This window comes from Dendronephthya gigantea, unplaced genomic scaffold, assembly GCF_004324835.1.
Source record: "Dendronephthya gigantea isolate DGI-Jeju-01 unplaced genomic scaffold, DenGig_1.0 000059F, whole genome shotgun sequence".
Classification (NCBI taxonomy): domain Eukaryota; kingdom Metazoa; phylum Cnidaria; class Anthozoa; order Malacalcyonacea; family Nephtheidae; genus Dendronephthya; species Dendronephthya gigantea.
The window spans coordinates 807,989-833,390 of record NW_021163069.1 but is presented as its reverse complement, the minus strand read 5'-3'; the positions used below and the strand labels follow the sequence as shown (position 1 = coordinate 833,390).

Genomic DNA, 25,402 nt, shown 5'->3' with positions numbered 1-25,402 from the left:
GAAGAAGTTTAGGGAAATATTGAAAGAATCTTGCTCAGGTTTAGTCAGGTAGATGGTCATGGTTGGTTTATTATATAACTTTTTGGTTTGTTTTGCCGTAATTTAGCAAAATGTTATGTGATATAAAGCATTTTCAAATATATTGTTACCCTTAAGAATTATAGGGAATTTTTAATTCTGAAATTTTTCCCTTTTTACAATAATTGGTCGCCTTGTCCCTGGTAAAACTTAACCCCACATGCACCAATTCACCAACTGATTGCTTCTCAGCTTTTTCGTACAACTATGATGTTCCAAATTTACACTAGGCAAATCAAGTTGTTGATTTACAAGTTAAAATGATCTAAAGATACATATATAGATTGAAAAAGACTACAAGTCTGCTACTGCATGATCCCTAAATATTATTCTTAAGATTGTTGGTTAAGTTTTCTTGCCTAGTCAATTGGATTCAAATATTCCACTATTTTTTTTGGAGCAATGACAATGACTTGACAGAGCGCTCTTGATAACGTAACGTAAACATCTTGGTCTCGCAGTCGCGGAGCCCATCCACTTGGTACGCAGAATATTATGATCTTCTCTTCGAGACCCTTGAATCGTTGATAACTATCAACCGTCACAGTTAATCGGTTTTGACTTGTGTGTTTGTCGGCGTCTTGATGTTTTATTTTGTTATTTTGTAAGCATGCTTCGATGTTGTCACGTGTTTCAACGTTTCCACATGTAAGGATAGCTATATCACAACAGTTCACCCTCTTCTTGAGTAAATCTTGTATAGTTGAAACCAATTCACTTAGCATACTGTTGTCATCTTTGGCTACAATATATCTTGGTTCTAAACCATACACATGGTGGTTGATACTGGGTGGAACCAATTCCTCTGAACCAGCCTCACATAAGCTTTCGTAGCATTTTTTATACGCCTCGAATACGTTCCGAGGGTTTCTGATTACTTTCGATAACCAGTGCCGGGTAAACTTAACGGGGACATTTGTTACCGTTGTGATGTTTCGCCGAACCACTTGGTACGGATCTTTAAAGACCCAAATGCTACTTCGCTTACAATGTAACATCTTGCACAGCAGGTCAAGCCAGTTGTCCGGAAGGTCCTGGGCCTCATCAACAAGAATATGCTGATACTTACGAAATACTTTTGTGTAATTAGAGGAAAAGTACTTTTTTAAGATACTTTCATCTCCCATGATATATGTTACTTTCTCCGCGTCCTAATATAAGTATCAACAAAAAATGAATAATTACTGCAGGGTTAGCCACCAAATAAAAATAGAATACTATGACAACTATGTATTTTTTCAGTTGTATAACTGTTTACTTTACCCCCAAAAAATTAGTGATTTCGAAGTTGCATCGAAGGCCCACTAATAGTGATGTTGGCAATGTATGATAGGGTTATTTTGCGTAAAAAGCCCATTGTACACTCCACTGCAAATTGGCAACTAAGATATCAAGAATAAATTACGTGGTACAATACCTTCGTGGTTTTTATTTCGTCGCCTTCGTCGTATAATATATGATTCATTAAGGCGGAAAACGTTTGAAGACGGACTAGATCGTTTGAAGATCCTTTGGCTTTAATCTCTTTCTTTACCCAGTCCCTAAAAATGCAATTAATACAAAACCTTTAGATTCCTGCATATTTGAATATTTTCTCGGGAGTCTCAGGCCTCATTGCCTAAAAATAACTCTGGCATAGATCGATGCTCAAGTAATTTAGGGCACTGCACAATGATTTTCAACTTGATTTACGTACTCGATATCCAACTTGATGGGACGATTGTAAGTTATTACGAGAATTGGCTTCACTGATTTCTTGACCATGTCCTCACCACTTTCAGACATTTCCTTCCTAATTTCTGATACAAGAAATTCCAAACGATGTTTTAATACAAACGTCTTTCCGGTTCCAGCTGCACCAGAAATCCACACGTTATGAAAGCGATCATTTTTCAAAAATGCTCTTTGCTCTCTGGTGTACCACTCACACGTGCTTTCTAAACCTCTTTCTGTGTCCAATATTCCACGCTTCTTATACTCATAAAAGTTTCTTAACTTTTCTCCACAATGATACAGCCCGAGAAACGTTTTTACGATTTTCAGATAAATTTCAAATGTTATGGGATTGACAGTAACGAATATTTTTCGTCGCAACCAATTCTTTAACACGGCAAGATCTTCGCTAAAAAGGACCTCTGGGCTTCCATCTTCCCTCTCAACATCGCATCGAGATAAAAGCGGGAACGCAACGATACCCACGATTGGGATTATGGAAACATCTATACCAAATCTTTCCAATACGTTTTTCAGTGTTGGAATTCTCTTGGACAATTGACCACAAGCCTCGTTATACTTACTTGTAGCTCGGTTGCCCTTTCCTACTGCTTTGCACTCAATTACCAACAAGCCATGTATTGTTATAAAGAGGAAGTCAATTTCATGGCCATTGTATTTTTGCCCGTGAAAAACAAAGCCAGGTATTTTGACGTTTGAAAAATAATCATTAATTTTTTTATTTTTATCTGTATTCAGGCTTCTTAAGGTTTGATAAATTTCACCTTCAGCTTTTGTTCCTCTATCATCACTGGATCCCTTTGTGAAAACACAGGGAATCATGTGGATTTCATCATTGCCATTTTGTATCCACTCTGAAAAGGAAAAATTATATTCACGGTTTGGCATATTCATTGATGCCCTCGATAACGTAATAGGCAACAGGATGTATGAAGCTCTCTATGACTCTATTAGCTTGCTCGCTCCGTCCAGGGGGGGGGGAAGAGCGGGTAAAACAAGTTGTTGCTTTTTTTTTTACTCTATGAGCACTGGTTTTTTCACCTAAGCTGATTGTTTGAAAATTACATGTTAAAATAAAGTTGTCAAAAACGAAGTTTCTTAAATAGGGTTTTGGTTACACTTCTGAATAAGGGATTCCTATCCTACTTCTAATCCCGAGGGATCACTGATCAGAACACCAAGTACACAATTTCCTGTGCTAACCTGACCTAAACGTATTTTATAAATAACTCAAATTTCAAATCAGTCTATATTGTAGCACCAAATGTGGTATAAAAACTGCCTAAAATAGACAAAAAAACTTCTCGACGTTTCGAGGGCCTTCGTCAGGAGAGTTAGTATGAAAATAAATAGGGGAGAACACATGTTGTATGGGGGCAAAACACTTGATAAAAATGGGCCAATAGAAAACAAAAAATCAAAACAAATTGGAATACATTACGCTGCCAAAGAGACGCCTGATTGTGGGTAGCCCACAATAAGGGAAGCCTGATCAGCAAAGAAAATATATTACAACCAGCTTTGATGTAAACAAAGAAACGGAAGTCATATTACTCTGGGTGGATAAGTTTATATGAAAGAGAGTCTTTAATTCATGTCGGAGGGATGAGGAGTACCACGGCTATCGTTTGTACCAGAAATGGGACAGAGGGCTTAAGTTCTCGTGTCCGTGACACAATGATTACCAGAGGTAAAGTGTCTGGCAACAGGCTTGGTGTTATCGTGGTTGTTGACCGAGCTACGGTGTTCACCAAACCTTACTCTTAGAGATCTTCCAGTTTCACCGATATAATAATAGTAAACCACATTTGTCGCATGAGATGCAATAAATGAGGTTGGAGGAGAGCTTAGCCGAGCGCCCGCTTGGGGAAAATAAATTGTGTCAAATATTTTTACACTGTACCTTTACCATATTCCTCTAGTAATTTGTCATCCAAACTTTTATAGACTGTTCCATCATACAATTTTTTCAGAGCAACCTCGGAAATTATCTGATCTATTAAATTGAAGTTCAATTAAAAATGTCAGCTTCTAATAACATGGTGAAAAGTTCATGATGTTTCAATATTCTGTCATATACTAACCATCAGGATAATCTAATTTTCTTTTTTTTACCACATCACTTTTAGCACTTTCAGCACTCATTTCTCACCAAATGTAGTTTGTGTCCCTACATGTATAATCATTTCACAGAGTAAGTAAAAAATACAGAGCTGGACCTAGGTTGCGTATAGTAATTTTACAATTAAAATTTACAAACGAGTTTCCCTTCATTGCTCGACGCGTGCGCTACCCTATACAGCAATAAACTAAAAACTACAAATATACTAAGAATAATACACGCAAGCAATTAACTTATTATTCGCTACGGCAAATAACTCCTTTTTTGTACCCGCTTATTTTAGTGCTCGTGAGCAAAGAATGGCCAACTGCTAATGCTTGGCAAGTGCCTGAAATGTTCAAAATTGTGAGCCTAGAGAAAAGACCATGGGTAAGAAGTTGGTTAAACATTTTCGATAATAAAGCTTTATAGCCTCCTCCGCACACATCTCTTATGTATTTAAAATATTTAAAATATTTAAAATATGCATATTTCTGGAATAATGTTTTAAAGAATATCGGTATATGTATCCTTCGTTAATTGAGGAAAGGCAATTGAGGATATCTATGGCTGAAATTGACTTTTGAATTCTTTGCAATGAAGTCCCATATTTACACGTAAATATTATTTATCTGAATTTTTCAAAGTTTCTATCCGAAGAATGTGTGTACATTAGAGTGATTGCTAGTTTTACACCCGAAACTCAAAACATAATATGGCGTGTCTTTTTTTGTCTTCAGAGTTTCGTTAAAAAGACCCGTGTATGGTCATGATAATCGCGCATAAGCATCAATTTGTAAACTTTGTGTGTGTGAAAAGGGTGATGAAGTTGTTTTTATACCCAAACGCTTAAAGTCTCTAAATACGCTGAATTGCTTGTCGTATTTACATGCCATGTTCGCATGTTGTTGTTGTTCACTGAAACGTTTTCACATTTTTATTATTCCTAAATATTTTTTAATTCATGTCGTCTTAACTGAAAAATAGCTCAGCCAGTGCTAAATTATTGCACAGCTTTCCATACGGCAAGCCCTGCACTCCTGAGCTATATTTTGTCCTGTTTTTGCCAGCATCAGATAATTTCATAAACTAGTTCTTAGCTCAGAAGATCCACTTCATCCATCTTTTTAAAAATTTTATGTCAAATGGGACATCGTCCTAAAGGTTTTGTTTAAATCTGCATTTGTCAAAAATTCGATTTTTCTAACGATTTACTCATCAACCAAGCAAGTCACGCATGCGCACATTGGGCAAAAAACCGTGTGACTCGATTTGGCTTCAGTTTCATATGTGTATATAGCTCATCTGTGCACTGCTGTGATCATGTATAATTACAAAGATGATTATTACAAAAATTCTGGCTTCTGATTGGTCAAGCGACCCGGATTGCGTAATCCTATTAGCGGATTTTTCAAAATGGCGGCGAGATGTTTCTGTCACAGTGAGAGGTCCGAAGATAAAGAAATGTAGTGACTCTGGTGTACCTGAGACAACGAGAAAAGTGGGGGGAAAATCGCCTAAAATTATTTCGAGGTAAAAACCTACGTTGTCGGGCGATGGCTCTCTTTATTTCCATAGATATATAGTTTTATTAAATCTTGCTTACATGTAAAAAGTACTTTTGCTACAATTTTTTTTTATTTTAAAGTAATGAACTTTGTAATTATATTTAAAAACTATAAATACATTCGTTTTGGTTTTTGTTCAGTGATTTAGCTGATGAATAGATGGGTAACTCATGGGTTATTCCTCCAAATCGAATTCTTATTCATAGTTAGGTATAATTATTATAAGCAATTTTTCAACAAGAAAGGTAAAGATGGCTAATTGTAGTGGTAGGAATCATAGGGTGGACTGCAGGAGGGACTCAAGCTTGTAAATGTCGGAAATCTAATCATAATAAAACAAGCTGGTTCCCTGTATTTTCTATCTGTGATGAATGTTGATCTATAGTTATGGTGGACCTGCATGGCAGCACCTCCCCCCCTAATTTTGTTGTCTGCCCATCAGTTTGCCCTCTAGATCTTTTCATGTTACATAAGTAGTTTATAGTTTTATGGGATGTTCATTTCGCTTAATTAACAAGACTTGTTCCCCTGAAATTATTTCTTTGACCCTATTGCCCGTTGTCCTAGCTATCATTCATTTTAACATGCAGGTATTGAAACAAATTACTGTTGAACATTTTTCAACTTGGGTCAAAAATGCATTCAATCCATGACTATTTAAACTAAATGGGAAAGCTAGCAGTCAAATTAATTGGCATGATTACTGGTAGGCTGGACTATATAGACTACCATTTAACTATAAATATGCAAAACCAAATTAAGAGTTTAACTTATACAATATAATATATAATTTAGACAATATTATACGTACAAATATATCAAATTATTAAGACAGTTGCTGGTGACACCTTCTGTTAAAGCTGTGCTAATAACGTTTCAACATTATCATAGCACTATAATATTTAATAGACATGCATAGCTGCAAAATTATGGTAATTGGACTTGAGGCTAATATTTAATTTATTCTTGGTTAGTCACCATTCATAAAATTGATCATTGCATTTTCAATTTGAGACTTCATAGACTTTTTATAACCCCATCTTAATAACTGAATTATTTTATTGATATCTGTTAAATTACTTGAGTGTATATAATTAATACAAAGATACTGGTTACAACTACATATATTCAGTGCATAATACTCAAGTTGACTCATTCAAGATTGATTTAAGAGTGATATTTAATTTTGACTACCCACCATTTAAGCTAAACTGGTTAAGGTTAACAACATTAAGTTTGCATGTTGAATAAAACAATAGAATAGAGCTTTCTATTTTGAACTTAACCACCGTTTTACTTTAAGCTAAACAGGCTTGATACAACCGGCTACAGGGTTACTTCAGGGGCCGGTTGTATAAAAGTCGGGCTTTATCTATTCACCAGATTGTGATTTTTTCAATCGCTTTAAAATCGCCTGTTGTTTGCTATAACTTTAATTAAATCTTCGTATTTCTAAAAGAAGGACCTCTTTAATAATTGTTGGTTCCAAAGGTGAGATTTTATCACTTTTCAAGCAATTTTTGGAATGGTAGAAAAAATCAGTATTAATTTGGGGAACATTTTCTGCTTTGGTACTCACAAAATCTGAGGTCATTTTAACAATGTCAACCTATGACATGGGAGGCATGCTCAATTTGGGGGGATATGCTAGCTGTTCCACAATTGATATTGGTTGGGGGGGGGGAGAATTCAGAATTCTTTGGGGAATCCCAACTATCACCCATCACAAAATTCCCCTGAATTACTGTGTAGACAGGGTGATCTCAATTTTTGAGCAATTTCCACATAAAGCACATTTTGTAAACGAATATATATCATATATGTATATATATATTACGGGTCAATCAATGGTAAAGTACTGAGAATTAATAATAGTATATATATAGTTGGGATTGGCGAAGCACTAGTACTATCATGCACATGCAAACTAAACTAAACTAAACTAAACTATACTCATTGTCAAGGCACAATGTCAATGTCGGCATGTCTAGGATGACGCATTGGATTAATGGATTTGTATTTTATTCGTTTCCCTCCCAGAACAACTAACACCATGTCCTTGCCTTGATGTAAGATTTTTGTTATTTTCTTTTGAATTGAATTTTAATACTCGAATTATCTCGCCTCGATTAAAAACATTAGAATTTGCTTGCATCTTACCTTATTTGATACAATTATGGATTTATCCGTATGGAAAAACGGTTTTGAAAACGTGGTGAATTTTAAAAATTCAATACTGGAGATCAACGGTTTTCACCAGAGGGCAGAGAGTTTCACTTTCCACTGAATGAAATTGAAATTCCCTAGATTTCCTAGAATTTGCAAAAATTCCAATGTCGTTCCCCGAGCCCGCGACTCCTCTGGCGAGAAAACAAAGGCTCTGGGATAATCGAAATCAGCAATGATATTTGATTGGTCGTTCATTGGCCGTTTCAATTTTGAAATAGAGAAAACCGTTACAAACCGGTGTCACAGTGATTTGGGTTTCCCCGTGAAATCTGTTTCCTTCGGAATAAAATGCCCCTTTGTCCTTTGATAGCGGAACATAAGCCCCATGCATTACCGGCAGAATTTCCCTTGTTTTCTCTAAAAAGTGCGGGCTTTTGCGCCAAGTTTAAAGCTTTTAACTTTTGATATGCCTGTTTAAGCGTTAGCGTCATGCAAATTTACGATCATGAATGAACAAAAATACGACGAACTGAAAAAATTTCTTATCGAGGGGCAATTTCCTGCTGGGGCAAGTGAGCAAGAAAAATATGTGTTAAAACGAACGGCAAAAAAATTTGAATATGATCGAGTAACAAACACTATATATTATGTTGCCCAAAAAGATAAAAAACGGATTGTCATACGAGGGGCCGAAGAAAAGAACAGAATATTCAAAGAATGCCATGACTCTCCGTTTGGCGGTCACGCAGGACGGGACAACACTATTTTTAAAATCAAAGAACGGTATTACTGGCCTGGTTTTTACACTAAAACTGAAAAACTAAATAAAATCAAAATTGGTATTGTAAAACTGAATGGTTTACATTATTCAAATTTTCATCAAATAATTTCAAAACATACACAAATATACCATAAGTTATATAAAATACATACTATCGCTCTTCACACGGCCGCCATTTTTATTTGTTATGGAAATTCTGCGGGTAATGCATGGGGCTTATGTTCCGCTATCAAAGGGGGATTTTATTCCGAGGGAAACAGATTTCCCGGGGAAACCCAAATCACTGTGACAGCTGGAGTGGCTAATTTTTATACAAACCGATGTGGCCGCTCCGCTTTTTATTGAAATCGAAAAATTTAAAAAGGCTATTTTTCTTTGTTATATTGTTAAAAGCATGGCCGAAAATGAGAATTTTATTTCATTTATTTTGCTCGCAATAGCTCCGTAAAGTTGGCTATTTTTTTTCGCAAAGTTGACTGGTCAGCGGCACGGACGACTGCAGGCTTTGTAAAAGTTCGATTTACTAGCTTTACGACGAGTTTTTATAAAAGCTGAAAGATGGCAATTCGAGAGAAAGCTTATGAGAATATCCTTATAGTTCTAACCTTCTTCTAGCTTTTGAAACAACGACAGGCAACTTCTGTAAAGTCTAGCCGTCTGATTTGAAGCACGCACCCGTGGCATAAATTTAATCCATTCGCAACTAAATTAAACTACTTATCCGTCGGATTCATCGCTCCGGCTTTGTCCGAAATTTGTGGCGAAAGCTCGACTTTGGCCAAATGCATTTCATTCATTCATTCAAACTTTATTTTACACACACAAAATCTTTGCAACAATAAAGCTGGTTTTCAAAAGAGGTGTGCACTACTTTAGAAAATGAAATCCCACCCACCCCCTTAATCTATCTACAATATACGTACAACACTTATAAACATATAATATAAACATGAAAGTGTAAACTATATATATGAGATTAATAGAGAAAAAGTGTACTTTTAAAAATTAATTTACACAAGAGGATTTATAAATGGAAAGGTCGAGGAAGAAGGCTTTTCACAAAATGAATTATAAGATGACAACGTTCTTATGTCCTCCGGAATTTGGTTCCAGACATAAGCACCGTTGTAGCTAAAACTTTTTTGAACCAATCCGTCCTGGGCTAAATCATAATCATGCATCGTATTAGAATGTTGAAACAGATCTCTCAATCTTCGAGGATCTAGATTATTATTCGTTTTAAACATAAGTCTGGATTTTATTTGAGCTCTACACTATTCAAGGGTTATCCAACCCAGTGCATTGCGTGCTATATAGTTGCATTCATTTTCAAATATTGTTCATGTGCATCTTCAAGCAAATAGATGTTATAAAAAGTTCCATACTTGTTATTACTGTTTTAAAAAAAAAATGACGATACCCAGAAGCCATTAACTCATTTAGTTACATTGTACCTAATTTTAGTATTTACACTGTCTATAATGCATGAAGATTTTACTTGTCAGGAAAAGATAGAGTGCTGGCAGTTAAATGGAGTGTTGTTCTTTTTACTACTACTGTAATCTACTCAGTAGCGTAGCCAGCCTGTCGATTTGTCCCACTATGCTAATATTTTAGTGTTCACTGACTGTGAAAACAATAAATTTCTAAACACATGAATAATTATAATAACTCGAAATTTACATAGCGGGACAAAATCTACAGGCTGGCTACGCCACTGAATCTACTTACTAACCACAGGAAGACATATTTTTGACGGGCATTTCTAAAGGGGCCTAGCGAAGAAGACCATCAATTTTTTATTGAGAGAATGAGATCGTGTCAACTAACGTGTAATCATGGATAACGGTGACACGCTGCGTTCCGCATGTGCATGTAGGGAATATTATCGTGAATCAAAGATGAGCCCGACTGCCTACGGGAAAAAACTGCAGCGCGACACTGATGGCCGTCTAATATTGAAATCCAAGGCATTTAATTTCTGTCGTTTACTTGCAGTTGATTATATACAAGACGGTTCCTTAGCATGCCTTGCACATTCAACAAGATATATCATCATTTTGGGGGCTATTCTTAAATCGCTTCAATCTCTCAAATCTGCTGTGGATACTAAAATGCGAGTGTAGGTTATGATGGCAGCAACGGATATTATTTCGTGCATTTCTGCCGGTGAGTTTTTATTTTGCTAAAAAAAATGTTTGCTTTCACTGTTCTCAAAAATAATGCGAAACAATTTTTACATTAAAGTTGGCTAGAAAAAAAGATTTAGCTACAGTACCTGCAGCAACAATGCTGTCCCCCAGGACATGGGTGCCCACAGGATTGTCGTGGTGGTTCTAATTCGTAGCATTCATATGCGTTTGGGACGCATATTCCCCCAAATTGGAAGCATACATCTTGGAGATTACCTTCACGTTGCATCACAACATACAAATATTGAAAACAAATGGATTAACCTCAAAACAAAGTATTTTAAGGGAATGTGTTTGGGCTGACTGGCCCAATAAAAAAGCTTCAAATAATAGCAGTTTTGTATCATAATGACCTACCTTTGAGTGCATTTCTTCCAAGCTGCCGAGCACTAGCGCTCGAAACAACGAAAAGTACAAAACAGAAGCAGATGATGAATTTGTTCATTTTGCGCTAAATTAAAAAAAAACTCTCGCAACATTCTCGCGTGTTTGGACCACGCCATTTAAACACGGAAACCATTAAGTAATTGTATAGTTCCGCATGTGCATGTAGGGAATATTATTTATAATGCGTGAAAGCCTAGGCGGGAATCAAAGATGAGCCCGATTGTCTACGGGAAAAAAACTGCAGCGCGACAATGATGGCTGTCAAATGGATGAAATCCAAGGCATTTAATTTCTGTCGTTTCCTAGCAGTTGATCATTTTTTTTTCAAATTTGTCAATTGTAGCTACAGTGAAGTGAAAAAAAGCTCACCGGCACCGCATGCCATGCATGCAACAATCTGAGATTACGGGTCTTTTACTGATTTAATAACAAAATAACTCCAACAGGAGTATTTAAAAAAAGGCCCTCATAATGTGAATTGAAATAAGCAAAAATATAGAGACATTTTATTCCACGGATTTTATTGCAATACTAACATTATTCCACATAATTTTATCCAAGCCCTGTTGACTAACTAATCTCTTTGCCTGCGTATCTGAGACTTCACCACCTGGAAAACAGAATTAATACAAGACGGTTCCTTAGCATGCCTTGCACATTCAACAAGATATATCATCATTTTGGGGGCTATTCTTAAATCGCTTCAATCTCTCAAATCCGCTGTGGATACTAAAATGCGAGTGTAGGTTATGATGGCAGCAACGGATATTATTTCGTGCATTTCTGCCGGTGAGTTGATATTTTACAAAAAAATGTTTGCTTTCACTGTTCTCAGAAATAATGCGACAATTTTTACATTAAAGTTGGCTAGAAAAAATAATTTACAGCACCTGCAACAACAATGCTGTCCCCCAGGACATGGGTGCCCACAGGATTGTCGTGGTGGTTCTAATTCGTAGCATTCGTATGCGTTTGAGACACATATTCCCCCAAATTGGAAGCATACATCTTGGAGATTACCTTCACGTTGCATCACAACATACAAATATTGAAAAAAAATGGATTAACCTCAAAACAAAGTATATTAAGGAAATGTGTTTGGGCTGACAGGTAATAAAATAAAAAAGCTTCAAATAATAGCAGTTTTGTATCATAATGACCTACCTTTGAGTGCATTTCTTCCAAGCTTACTAGCACTAGCGCTCGAAAAAACGAAAAGTACAAAACAGAAGCAGATGATGAATTTGTTCATTTTGCGCTAAATTAAAAAAATGTAGTTTAAGCATTTTTTGTGAGATTATCTGCAAAATTATTTGAAAATTATTTGAATTTTTTTTCCTTTGCCGGACATTGGATAAGATTAAACTTTAGGCTTCCTATATTACTAAGCAAGTTATTCTGAGCAGAAGAAGAGTTGTCTGAATGTGCAATCAACATAGTAACGAACACCACACACACCCAACAGAATTGGTTTTATTTAGTTGTAAATATTTTTACCTCGGAGCTGAACCTACAACAATACAACTTTCGCAGTATTAAACGTTTGGCATGCTATTAATATAAAACTTTTACGATCTATCCAAAACAAATAGTTAAAAATTTATCGATTTAGCTTTATTACTTCTTAAATTATCGTGCACGAAAGTAAGGGAATGAGAATTTTCGTTTGCTAAGAAAAGTGACAAAAACGTTTTGCATACACTCATCAATTATAGATAACAATATAATTTTGTTATATATTATAGAGAACAATATATTTTAAAGAAACATATACAGAATCGGTTAGGGGGACATTTAAAACTGCGTCCCTTGTAATTTTTTAAACAGGATAACTCGTGATTTTTAGTTTGGTAGACCACCTTAGCAGCAGAAATATGTGCATTAGCTAATAGCATTTCGATAAAATAAATCCTTAAACTTCCAGTCGAAAAATGTGTTAAAGTCAAGAATCTAATGGAAATCATTGATGATTAAAGCACAAATAAACCAGGCCATCTAAAGTGTGGACTGACCGACTAAATTTTATATACGTCAGACTAAATTTTATATACGTCAGACTGTCGTCAGTAATATTCTGCACCATTAAACTATGTAATGCTAACTATGACTTTCATGCATTTACGTTAAAAATGCTGTAAACTTAGATATAGAAACCTAGCAATATAATGCTGCAAGTTAACATGCTCAATTATGTTAATAAGTAAATGGGTCGCCAAGCACCAATCTGTATGAACAAGCTTTCTGATTTATCATTCCTAACAATGAACGACAATGGACTATGGAAATTCCATTTTCTATATTTATCCACATACTATACAGTGCTTTTTAAATCATTTCAACCGCGTATATGGCAAATGATTTACATGTATTTGCAACCGCTCGTCAGCAAATCTTGGTAACATTTTATTCTTTGTGCATACACTTGCATGTGTTAAGTGCAGGCAAAGAATTGATAGAAGAAAGATATGTCAGCACAAATGTAGAAATGAACCATGTGAATGCGCGAGTATATTATACTTGGAAGTTTTTTCAGATTAAGCTCTTCCAAATGTTGCTATATTTAACCAAAAGTGCCTATCGAAAAGATTTCGTTGCAAACGCCATGTGATTATCGTATACCCATGGTTGACGAAATTTATGAGTTGTCGTTTCGACCAATAAGCAAGTGAGCTTGCACTAGTTTGAACACGTATAACGTTGGGTTAATCCTGGTCACATTGATACTAACGGCATTTGTATTAACCACTGTAAACATGAAACGATCTAGGCGAACGCGTTTCAAATCGACTGTATTATGAAGGAATTAAAAGACGGTGATCAAAACCTCTCTTCATGCAAATAACGCGATAAAAAATTGAACGTCCCAAACTCCAGTATATAGCTATGGTAAAAAAAGAGAGTCAGCAACGAAGTATAACAAAATTACTATAGCTGCATGCTACTTACGTTTTGCAACAGTTCAATCTTAGTCTTTCGAATTGATTATAAATGTTGAAGCTTTTAATGATTCAGGTTCATCAGTTGTGAGCAATGAAATGATTTCGCTGGCTTTTATAATAACCAGGTAGATATCGGACTGCCTTTGTTTACATCATAAGTACCTTTGCTGTCATAAGGAAAAAAATGTAATTGATCTTATTTGTCTTATGTTATGACGTATATGCCCTATATGTGTGTATGCCCTGTCGTCTATGTCATATGTCGCATATTGCATGCCCAGTTCAATCAAAGGGTATGTCACCGAACTCGCTTGTACGCATTAATTCGCAGTTTCAGGGCCTCCACAGAGTAGGGATTTAGTTGTCGACAACTATTTGTGATCGCCAACTAAAAGTTATTGACAACTAAAAAACGTAATCTGTCGCCCAAGTTGCCGGCAACTATACTCTAAATTATTAGTTGTTGCAGTGAGCTGGACAACATTTTGACATTCTACTAACGAAAGTAAGCGAAAACTGGAGAAAATGACAGTACCGTAAACCAATTTTGTAACTCAGAACAGTGACCATGTAAAATTGCTCGTTGCACCAAGTAAATGGCGAAGCCGAGGCAGAAGGCGAAGCCAGCGAAATTGTACAGCTCTTCGCGGTTATGACGACCGATAACATGGCTTTCGATGGACTTCTTACACTTATTTTGGAACATTTTAGGACTTACAACGTTCAAAACAGGTGGTAACTTGCTGAACATTTTCTTTGACAACTAAAAAACGTAATCTGTCGCCCAAGTTGCCGGCAACTATACTCTAAATTATTAGTTGTTGCAGTGAGCTGGACAACATTTCGACATTCTACTAACGAAAGTAAGCGTGAACTGGAGAAAATGACAGTACCGTAAACCAATTTTGTAACTCAGAACAGTGACCATGTAAAATTGCTCGTTGCACCCGTATGTAATTCGGTTATCAATATTTATTTTCTTTCAATTAACTTAATATTCTCGTTTAAAAATTTTCACATTGAGTGATTAGATGATGAAATAATATCAGTGCTGATAGTGCGACAGACGAAAGGAAGAGAATAATTTACGCATGCGCATTTATTGTAAAGAGGAAAAATTTCAGAATTAAAAATTCTCTATAATTCTTAATATAAGAGTAACAATATATTTGATAATGCTTTATATCACATAACATTTTGCTAAATTATGGCAAAACAAACCAAAAAGTTAAACCTTGTTCACTGCTATACCTTCGAGAGACCGGCCGCCTTATTCAAATACATGTAAATTGCTGATAAAAGCAAAAACTCGACCTCTTACGGACTGTCAATCAAGTGATCTGGAACAAACCTCAAATCCGACGTCGGAAAATAACATGCAGATACATCAATCAGATATTTCATACATTAGAATATTTCATACATATGTCATACATCTTAACCGGAAAGAATTAACCTTACCACGAGGGAATCGAAACCGCGACCTTTCGTTTGCGCGGGTTCAATTCCCACCGTGGTCAAGCTATTAGGGACCTTAAGCATGTAGAACGCGAACGGGACGACGACGGCTATCAATACAATGGGTCATTGAAAATAGATGAATAATTAAAGACCCATGATGGTTTTAGACGTCGTTTTCGTTCTGTTTACAATGGGAAAACGTCGTTTTTTACGTCTTGCCTAGAACGGTTGCATTTCAGGACCCAGGGAGCCCTACCTCGAATTAGGCTCTATAGAATTGTCCTTAAACATAAACACAATGTTTTTAACGCCTTATATCTCACTGAATTGGTACGATTAATAATATAAAACAACAACTTTGCCATAGCATTTATTTAAAGGAGAATTTCAGCCGTGTCGTCGTCGTGTTGCCGTCCTACATGCTTAAGGTCCCTATTATTATAAGCGATGAAAACGCGTCAAAACGATGACGTATATTTACATGCAAGGTTTGATAATCAATTCTATAACATCAATCCAGGCATGAAGACAAGTCAAAGGCATATCTTATTTTACTTCGAACTTCAAAAATTATTTTTTTCATGTAGATTACTTCGACATTAAACATTAAATCACTATGTATTCAGAAACAAGGCTGGCGACTCTACTGGGTAACAGGGAAAGAATTAGGTGATAAATAGCAGCACTTCTTGTTGGAAAAATGCAATGTTGGTTCTACCCGTAAGAAGAAGGAGTTCAAAAAATGCCATTCGATAATCTAGGACTATGACTATTTTGATTTCGTGCAGATCGTCTGCACCTCTTCAACCTGCACTCCGTCATACCCCGAAGTGCAGTATAGGCTATCATCAATTATGTTACTTACACGATCTAAAAGTTGAGTATTGGTCTTTTGTTTTAATTGTCAATCTTTCAGGAGGCTTTTATTGCTACAGGGTTATTAGATGTGAGCAATATAAATTGATTTTATTCTTTGTACCTTGAAAATTCGTAAGTGAGCATGATGATTGGGAAACATAGACGAATTCGCGTGTATCATTTAATCAAGATAGCAAATATCAGACTGCCTTTGTTCATGTCAGAACGTTCGGTGACATCGTATCCTGAGTAAAGAAATGAATCAATTCCGTCTGTCGGATATTCGAAAATGCCGAACCACCGAATGCCGAATCCAGATAACAAATTATAATCACCATTTGTTCCTATTATCATGGGAAGAATAAATGTAAAATAACAAGATATTTAGCTTACCACCGAACAAGTTAGGTTATATTAACCTTCGTTTGAGTGGATAAAATCAATTAAATAACTTATACATTATACTGGAATTGACCGACTGCTGCTTAATGAGGTGCAGACTCTATACCAAAACGTTACAGTTCTCCTGTCGTATTGAATTTACAACATCTGTCAGTTTTTGCGTGGCTAAATCCATCACCATTTTGCAACACACTAGACAACGTCATGTATGTTCAGTTGTGTATGTTCCTGTTCGCGAATGAAAACATAAAAAATATTCCTCTGAAAAGATTGTAATATTTTTTCATTTATTTATTTGCTCAAATTTTAGCATCTATAACTTCATACGCACACACTTTGATAGCTACTAGCTGTTTAAACGATTACATTTTTAGGAGAGAGCAGTTTGAAAATGAAATGGAAAGAAATAGAAACATTATGGTTTAGTATAAGGATGCTGAAGAATGCAATGAAATTATATGGGTCGTCGAATTACCTAATCATTCATTACATGGAAAAAGATCGAAATGATTATAAATGTAGGCTAGTTTCAGAGCTGAAAAATTGTTTTTGCCGTATGGTATTATATATACATGCGTATTCCTTCGTCGTATACGTGTAAAAGCAATGATTATATATACTTATTGCTAGTTAATTGAAAAAGAAAATTTTAGGGTTAAAAATTAGGGTTTCGCTATTATCAGGCTCGTGCAATATAAGGTATCATACAATATGGTAGTGCAATATTTCGGGTGGTTACGAATGATGTTCATTTATTATTACTGGGAAAATTAAATACAAATCACTTGCATTGCTACATTTCTCGTTTAATCTTATTTTCTCGGGAATTTTTTTTGCCCTCAGTCTGGATCGAAGCAAAATATCTGCTATTTTGCATTTGTTCTTCCTTTGAGGTAAACAAAGGCAGTCCATAATGCATACAAGCGAGTTCGGTTACATTCCCTTTGATTGAACTGGGCATATACGACATATGACATACACGACAGGGCATACACACATATAGAGCATATACGTCATAACATAAGACAGATAAGATCAATTGCATTTTTTTCCTTATGACAGCAAAAGTACTTGAGATGTAAACAAAGGCAGTCCGATATCTACCTGGTTATTATAAAAGCCAGTGAAATCATTTCATTGCTCACAACTGATGAACCTGAATCTTCAAAAGCTTCAAGATTAATAATCAATTCGAAAGATTATAAGATTGAACTGTTGCAAAACGTAAGTAGCAGCTATATAGTAAGTTTGTTATATACTTCGTTGCTGACTCTTTCTTTTACGATATTTTACTGGAGTTTTGGACGCTCGATTTCTTATTGCGTTATTTGCATGAAGAAAGGTCGTTATCACCGTGTTCTAATTCCTTCCTCATACAGTCGATTTTAAACCTATTCGCCAACATCGTTTCATGCTTGCGGCAGTTACTACAAATGCCATTAGTATCAATGTAAATATAGAAAATGAAAAATGGAATTTCCATAGTCCATTGTCGTTTATTGTTAGGAATGATAAATCACAAAGCTTGTTCATACAGGTTGGTGCTTTGCGACCCATTTACTTATTAACATAACTGAGCTAACTTGTCGCTTTTCTTAGCAAATGCGAAAATTCTCATTCGCTTTTACTTTCGTGCACGATAATTCAAGAAGTAATAAAGCTAACTCGATAAATTTTTAACTATTTTTTTTTGCATTTTTCGATTGGAAGTTCAGTAAGGATTTATTTTATTGAAGTGCACATATTTCTGCTGCTAAGGTGGTCTACCACACTAAAAATCACGAGTTATCCTGTTTTAAAAATTAGAGGGGATCAGCTCCGAGGCTAAAATATTTACAACTAAATAAAAGCAATTCCGTTGGGTGTGTGTGTGGTGTTCGTTACTATGTTGACTGCACATTCATACAACTCTTCTTCTGCTCAGAATAAATTGCTTAGTAATATAAGAAGGCTAAAGTTTAATCTTATCCAAAGTCAAAGGAAAAATTTCAAAAAATCTTTCAGATAATCTTACAACAAAATGCTTGAACTACTTTTTTTTAATTTAGCGCAAAATGAACAAATTCATCATCTGCTTCTGTTTTGTACTTTTCGTTGTTTCGAGCGCTAGTGCTCGGCAGCTTGGAAGAAATGCACTCAAAGGTAGGTCATTATGATACAAAACTGCTATTATTTGAAGCTTTTTTATTGGGCCAGTCAGCCCAAACACATTCCCTTAATATACTTTGTTTTGAGGTTAATCCATTTTTTTTCAATATTTGTATGTTGTGATGCAACGTGAAGGTAATCTTCAAGATGTGTGCTTCCAATTTGGGGGAATATGTGTCCCAAACGCATATGAATGCTACGAATTAGAACCACCACGACAATCCTGTGGGCACCCATGTCCTGGGGGACAGCATTGTTGTTGCAGGTGCTGTAAATTATTTTTTCTAGCCAACTTTAATGTAAAAATTGTCGCATTATTTCTGAGAACAGTGAAAGCAAACATTTTTTTGCAAAATATCAACCCACCGGCAGAAATGCACGAAATAATATCCATTGCTGCCATCATAACCTACACTCGCATTTTAGTATCCACAGCGGATTTGAGAGATTGAAGCGATTTAAGAATAGCCCCCAAAATGATGATATATCTTGTTGAATGTGCAAGGCATACTAAGAAACCGTCTTGTATTAATTCTGTTTTCCAGGTGGTGAAGTCACGGATACGCAGGCAAAGAGATTAGTTAGTCAACAGGGCTTGGATAAAATTATGTGGAATAATGTTAGTATTGCAATAAAATCCGTGGAATAAAATGTCTCTATCTTTTTGCTTAACTCAATTCACATTATGAAGGCCTTTTTTTCAATACTCCTGTTGGAGTGATTTTATTATTAAATAAAAGACCCGTACCTTAGATTGTTGCATGCATGGCATGCGGTGCCGGTAAGCATTTCATCACTTCACTGTAGCTACAATTGACGAATTTGAAAATAATATAATCAACTCAAGAAAAAGAAAGAAATTAAATCCTTGGATTTCAATATTAGAAGGCCATCAGTGTCGCGCTACAGTTTTTTCCCGTAGACAGTTGGGCTCATCTTTGATTCTCGCCCAGGCTTTCACGCATTATAAATAATATTCCCTACATGCACATGCGGAACACAGTGTGTCCCCGTTATCCATGAATTCAGTGACGTAACTAGAACGATAATTGGGGGGGGGAGATGAATATTCATATATCCAGTTCTGCCCCACGGATTTCTTTTGTAATTGCAATAGCTTACAATAGAAATCCGTCGGGCAGAACTGAATATATGAATATTTACCCCCCCCCCCAATTATCGTTCTAGTTACGCCACTGTCCATGATTACACGTTAGTTGACACGTTCTCCTTCTCTCGATAAAAGATGGATAGTCTTCTTCGCGGTGTTGTAAAATGTAAGATTATTTGCTTTATTTTGAATAATAATGGAGTATATTTAACACAATTGTCTTTAATTTTGTTCTCGCTAAGCAAACGATATAATAAACAATGGCTGACTATAAACGTTACAACAACGTGTCTGATGATCTCTATATATTACTTTGACGTTCTCTATAATTTATGCTAACAATATAAACTTGAATTATCAATGTTAATGAGTATAAATGTCAACATAAAACATCTACAAAATACTTTCACAGTACGTTTTCCTTTATACGGAAAAAACGCCTGACCGGTCCTGTTGTATTTCGGTACAGACAAATTACTGGTGATTTTAAAGTGTTTCAAGAACTCTGCATTCACGTATATCGTTATTTACATCTGCCTAGAACGGGAAATATAGTTTTATCGCTATATTCTTAACGAAATACTCTATTTCAATTTAGAATATAACCGGTCTGACCATTTTGGCCTCTTAATGGAAAGCGCATACAGTTTCAGAAAGTACGCAAGAGCTTTTAAAACGAGTTGAAAGTATTGTTCCGCTCCCAATAGGTGAATATAAAATCTTTAGCGTGAAAGGAAGCACTGAAATATTTAAAGCAGCAATAAAAACGACCTTCAAAGGTGAAGAAGACATTGATTCAAAACAGTTTTCTTAGAGACCGAATCCTAATCCAACTAAGGGGCTGTTTACATGAGCCCGGTTACCCGAGATTCAACGAAGCGTGAGATGATTTTGGGGTATTAAAATGAACAGATAAAATGAGCTTGGCAGTCGTATAATCACCACAACAATAGCATGTGCTTGTTTGGTGTCATAAAAACTTATTTCAATACCTCAAAGTCCTCTCACGCTTCGTTGAATCTCGGGTAACCGGGCTCATGTAAACAGCCCCTAACTTTGCGTATGTCTCAGAGCTATTCCAGTGCTTCAAAGAAATAGACGTTTTGACTTTGAGTGAAACGCATATTGATGAGCAAGACGGACTCGAACCTGACTCATATTACGATATTCCCGGGTACTCATTCATCAGTCGACCAAGAAAATCTGGGAAAGGGGTGGTGTTGGCGCCTACTTATCGGATGGTCTTATTTGGGATCGTAGGCTAGATTTGGAAAACGAAAAAATTGAAGTTGTTTGGTTTGAAATATGCCCTAAATGTTCGAAAGATATTTTGATTGCGTCGCTTTACCGCCCAGTGATTCATCTAAGCACCTGGCCAAAGATTTTAACGAATTGTTTAATAGTATGCTAATAAAAGCAATGAGTGAATCAAAGGAAACCATAGTCCTTGGGGACATGAATGCAAATTTTCTTGACAATAATGACAATAAAGATCTTAAGTGAATATTAATTTTAAAGTGCATCGCCTTAAACAAATGATTACGCAGCCCACAAGAATCACAGAAAGTACTAAATCGCTAATCGATATCATTTTAACAAACAAACCTGTGAACTTGGTGCAAGTAGTCATTCCTACAAGCATTGGAGATCACAAAATGTGATAGGTTGTGCACAAAGTTAAATTCAAACCACTACAATGCAAGACTGATATCCTGTCGCGACTATAAAAATAGGTACGCTAAGCGTACATGTATCTGCGTGTGGCAAGCACGTTAGGGACTTTTAAGCATATAGGACGGCAACACGAAGATGGCGGCTATCAATACAATGGGTCGCTAGAAAGATAGTTAAGTTTTATTCGCTATTACATGGTCACAACATCTGAAATGGGTTATTTGCATGCAAGCTGAAAAGGTCTATTACTCAAATACAAAGGAATAAATTCGCTTCGCGCGAAAAATATCGCTAGTGAAAAACTGGCTTTACTTACACATTAACGTACACATTCATGTGACGACCTTTTACATATAATTAGTGCCAACAATATGTAACAAGTGAATTTTATTAGTAATTTTTTTAGAATATACCACCATATGAGGTAATCCATACCAATACCATCAGGGGTGGATCCAACGCTAGTACACTAATTTGCATTACAAAGTGGTTATTTCTAGCAGTTTTCTTGTGTCATACAAATTAGTGCACTAGTTTGATTGATTGATTGATGGACTTTATTTAATAATCCATCTGGACTTTAAGATGGACTTTATTTAATGATCAGAGTAATATATAGACATCATCAGACCAGTGGCGTAGCCAGCCTGACGATTTTGTCCCGCTATGTAAATTTCGAGTTATTATAATTATTCATGTCTTTAGAAATCTATTGTTTTCACAGTCAGTGAACACTAAAATGTTAGCATAGCGGTACAAATCAACAGGCTGGCTACGCTACTGCATCAGACACGTTGTTGTAACGTTTATAGTCAGCCATTGTTTATATACATTGTTTGCTTAGCGAGAACAAAAGACAATTGTGTTAAATGTACTCCAGTATTATTCGAGATAAACAAAATAATCCAACATTTTACAACACCGCGAAGAAGACCATCCATCTTTTATGGAGAGAAGGAGATCGTGTCAACTAACGTGTAATCGTGGATAATGGGGACTCGCTGTGTTCCGCATGTGCATGTAGTGAATATTATTAATAATGCGTGAAAGCTTGGGCGCGAATCAAAGATGAGCCCGACTGTCTACGGGAAAAAACTGCAACACGACACTGATGGCCGTCTAATGGATAAGATCCAAGGCATTCAATTTCTTTCTTTTTCTTGCAGTTGAAAATATTTTTAATCAACAATCAACAAGGTATATCATTTTGGGGGCTATTCTTAAATCGCTTCAATCTCTCAAATCCGCTGTGGATACTAAAATGCGGGCGTAGGTTATGATGGCAGCAACGGATATTATTTCGTGCATTTATGCTCGTGGGTTGATATTTTGCTAAATAATGTTTGCTTTCACTGTTCTCAAAAATAATGCGACAATTTTTACATTAAAGTTGGCTAGAAAAAAAGATTTACAGTACTTGCAACAGCAATGCTGTTGCTTGACATGCGTACACACAGGATTGTCGTGGTGGTTCTAATTCGTAGCATTCATAGGCGTATGAGACACATAATCCCCAATTTGCCGTGCATTCATTTTGGAGATTACCTTCACGTTGCATCACAACATACAAATATTGAAAACAAATGGATTAACCTCAGAACAAAATATATTTAGGAAATGTGTTTGGGCTGACTAGCCCAATAAAAAAGCTTCAAATAATAGCAGTTTTGTATCATAATGACCTACCTTTGAGTGCATTTCTCCCAAGCTGCCGCGAGCACTAGCGCTCCGCCGAAACAACGAAAAGTACAAAACAGAAGCAGATGATGAATTTGTTCATTTTGGCTAAAATTTGAAATTGAATAACATTAAACTTTAGGCTTCCTATATTACTAAGCAAGTTATTCTGAGCAGAAGAAGAGTTGTATGAACGTACAGTCAACATAGTAACGAACACCACACACACCCAACGGAATTGCTTTTATTTAGTTGTAAAACATGCATTTTTGCCTCGGAGATGAACCTACAACAATAAAACTTTCGCGGTATTAAACGTTTGGCATGCTATTAATATAAAAATTTTACGATCTATCCAAAACAAATAGTTAAAAACTTATCGAGTTAGCTTTGTTACTTCTTGAATTATCGTGCACGAAAGTATAAGAGGAATGAGACTTTCGTTTGCTAAGGAAAGCGACAAAAAACGATTCATCAATTGTGGATAACAATATAATTTTGTTATACCAGTATATTATAGAGAACAATATATTTTAAGCAAGCATAAATAGAATCGGTTAGGGAGACATTTAAGACTGCATCCCTTGTAATTTTTAAATAGGATAACTCGTGATTTTTAGTGTGGTAGACCACCTTAGCAGCAGAAATATGTGCATTATAGCTAATAGCATTTCGATAAAATAAATCCTTAAATTTCCAGTCGAAAAATGTGTTCAAGTCAAGAATCTAACGGAAATCATTGATGATTAAAGCACAAATAAACCAGGCCATCTAAAGTGTGGACTGACCGACTAAATTTTATACGTCAGTAATATTCTGCACCATTATAACTATGTAATGCTAACTATGGCTTTCATATACGTCAAAAAGCTGTAAACTTGGATATAGAAACCTAGCAATATAATGCTGCAAGTTAACATGCTCAGTTATGTTAATATAAGTAAATGGGTCGCCAAGCACCAACCTGTATGAACAAGCTTTCTGATTTATCGTTCCTAACAATGAACGACAATGGACTATGGAAATTCCATTTTCTATATTTATGCACACACTTCAGTGCTTTTTAAATCATTTCAACCGCGTATATGGCAAACGATTTACATGTATTTGCAATTGCTCGTCAACAAATCTTGGTAACATTTTATTCTTTGTGCATACACTTGCATGTGCTAAGTGCAGGCAAAGTATTGATAGAAGAAAGTTATATGTCAGGTCAAATGTCGAAATGAACCATGTGAATGCACGAGTATATTATACTTGGAAGCTTTTCCAAATTAAGCTACTCCAAATGTTGCTATTTAACCAAAAGTGCGTATCGAAAACATTTCGTTGCGAACGGCATGTGATTATCGTATACCCATATGGTTGACGAAATTTATGAGTTGTCGTTTCGACCAATAAGCAAGTGAGCTTGCACCAGTTTTAACGCGTATAACTTTGAGTTAATCCTGGTCACATTGGTACTAACATGAAACGATGTAGGCGAATACATGAAACGATGTAGGCGAATGCGTTTCAAATCGACTGTATTAGGAAAGAATTAAAAGATGGTGATTAAAAACTTCGCTTCGCAAACAACGCGATTAGAAATCGAACGTCCTAAACTCCAGTATATATGGTAAAAAAAGAGAGTCAGCAACGAAGTATAACGAACTTACTATAGCTGCTACTTACGTTTTGCAACAGTTCAATCTTAGTCTTTCGAATTGATTATTAATCTTGAAGCTTTTAATGATTCAGGTTCATCAGTTGTGAGCAATGAAATGATTTCGCTGGCCTTTATAATAACCAGGTAGATATCGAACTGCCTTTGTTTACATCATAAGTAACTTTGCTGTCATAAGGAAAAATGTAATTGATCTTATTTGTCGTATATTATGACGTATATGCCCAATATGTGTGTATGCCCTGTCGTACAGTATATATATGTCATATGTCGTATATGCCCAGTTCAATCAAAGGGTATGTCACCGAACTCGCTTGTATGGATTAATTCAATTCAATTGTTGGAATGCCTTTGTTTACTTCAAAGGAAAAAAAATGTAAAATAGCAGATATTTTGCTTCGATCCAGAAGGGCAAAAAAAATTCCCGAGAAAATAAGATTAAACGAGAGATGTAGC

General features: G+C 35.8%; 1 protein-coding gene and 2 long non-coding RNA genes across 7 annotated transcripts; 2 read left to right on the top strand and 1 right to left on the bottom strand.

Moving 5' to 3' along the window:
* Window positions 1–191: 191 nt before the first annotated feature.
* Window positions 192–25,073, bottom strand: LOC114530012. Of its 5 annotated transcripts, XM_028551582.1 has the most exons (8): window positions 13,957–15,519; window positions 10,981–11,074; window positions 10,710–10,839; window positions 3,897–3,982; window positions 3,716–3,808; window positions 1,775–2,666; window positions 1,496–1,619; window positions 192–1,229 (listed from the first exon to the last, which is right to left on the bottom strand). In XM_028551582.1, exons 4-8 carry the CDS (start codon window positions 3,955–3,957, stop codon window positions 438–440), a joined length of 1,962 nt encoding a protein of 653 aa, XP_028407383.1. In that variant the 5' UTR covers window positions 3,958–3,982; window positions 10,710–10,839; window positions 10,981–11,074; window positions 13,957–15,519; the 3' UTR covers window positions 192–437. The 5 variants fall into 5 exon arrangements, 3 of the variants coding, with proteins under 3 accessions (XP_028407383.1, XP_028407384.1, XP_028407385.1); XM_028551583.1 differs by lacking the exons at window positions 10,710–10,839; window positions 10,981–11,074; window positions 13,957–15,519 and adding an exon at window positions 8,584–8,601; XM_028551584.1 differs by lacking the exons at window positions 10,710–10,839; window positions 10,981–11,074; window positions 13,957–15,519 and adding an exon at window positions 7,642–8,598.
* LOC114530016 lies at window positions 5,060–11,941 on the top strand. The gene is made up of 4 exons (XR_003687730.1): window positions 5,060–5,446; window positions 10,430–10,600; window positions 10,679–11,799; window positions 11,874–11,941. It is a non-coding gene; the product is annotated as an uncharacterized LOC114530016 (long non-coding RNA).
* LOC114530015 lies at window positions 17,814–19,482 on the top strand. Its single transcript, XR_003687729.1, has 4 exons — window positions 17,814–17,894; window positions 18,719–18,812; window positions 18,954–19,083; window positions 19,364–19,482. It is a non-coding gene; the product is annotated as an uncharacterized LOC114530015 (long non-coding RNA).
* Window positions 25,074–25,402: the final 329 nt, after the last annotated feature.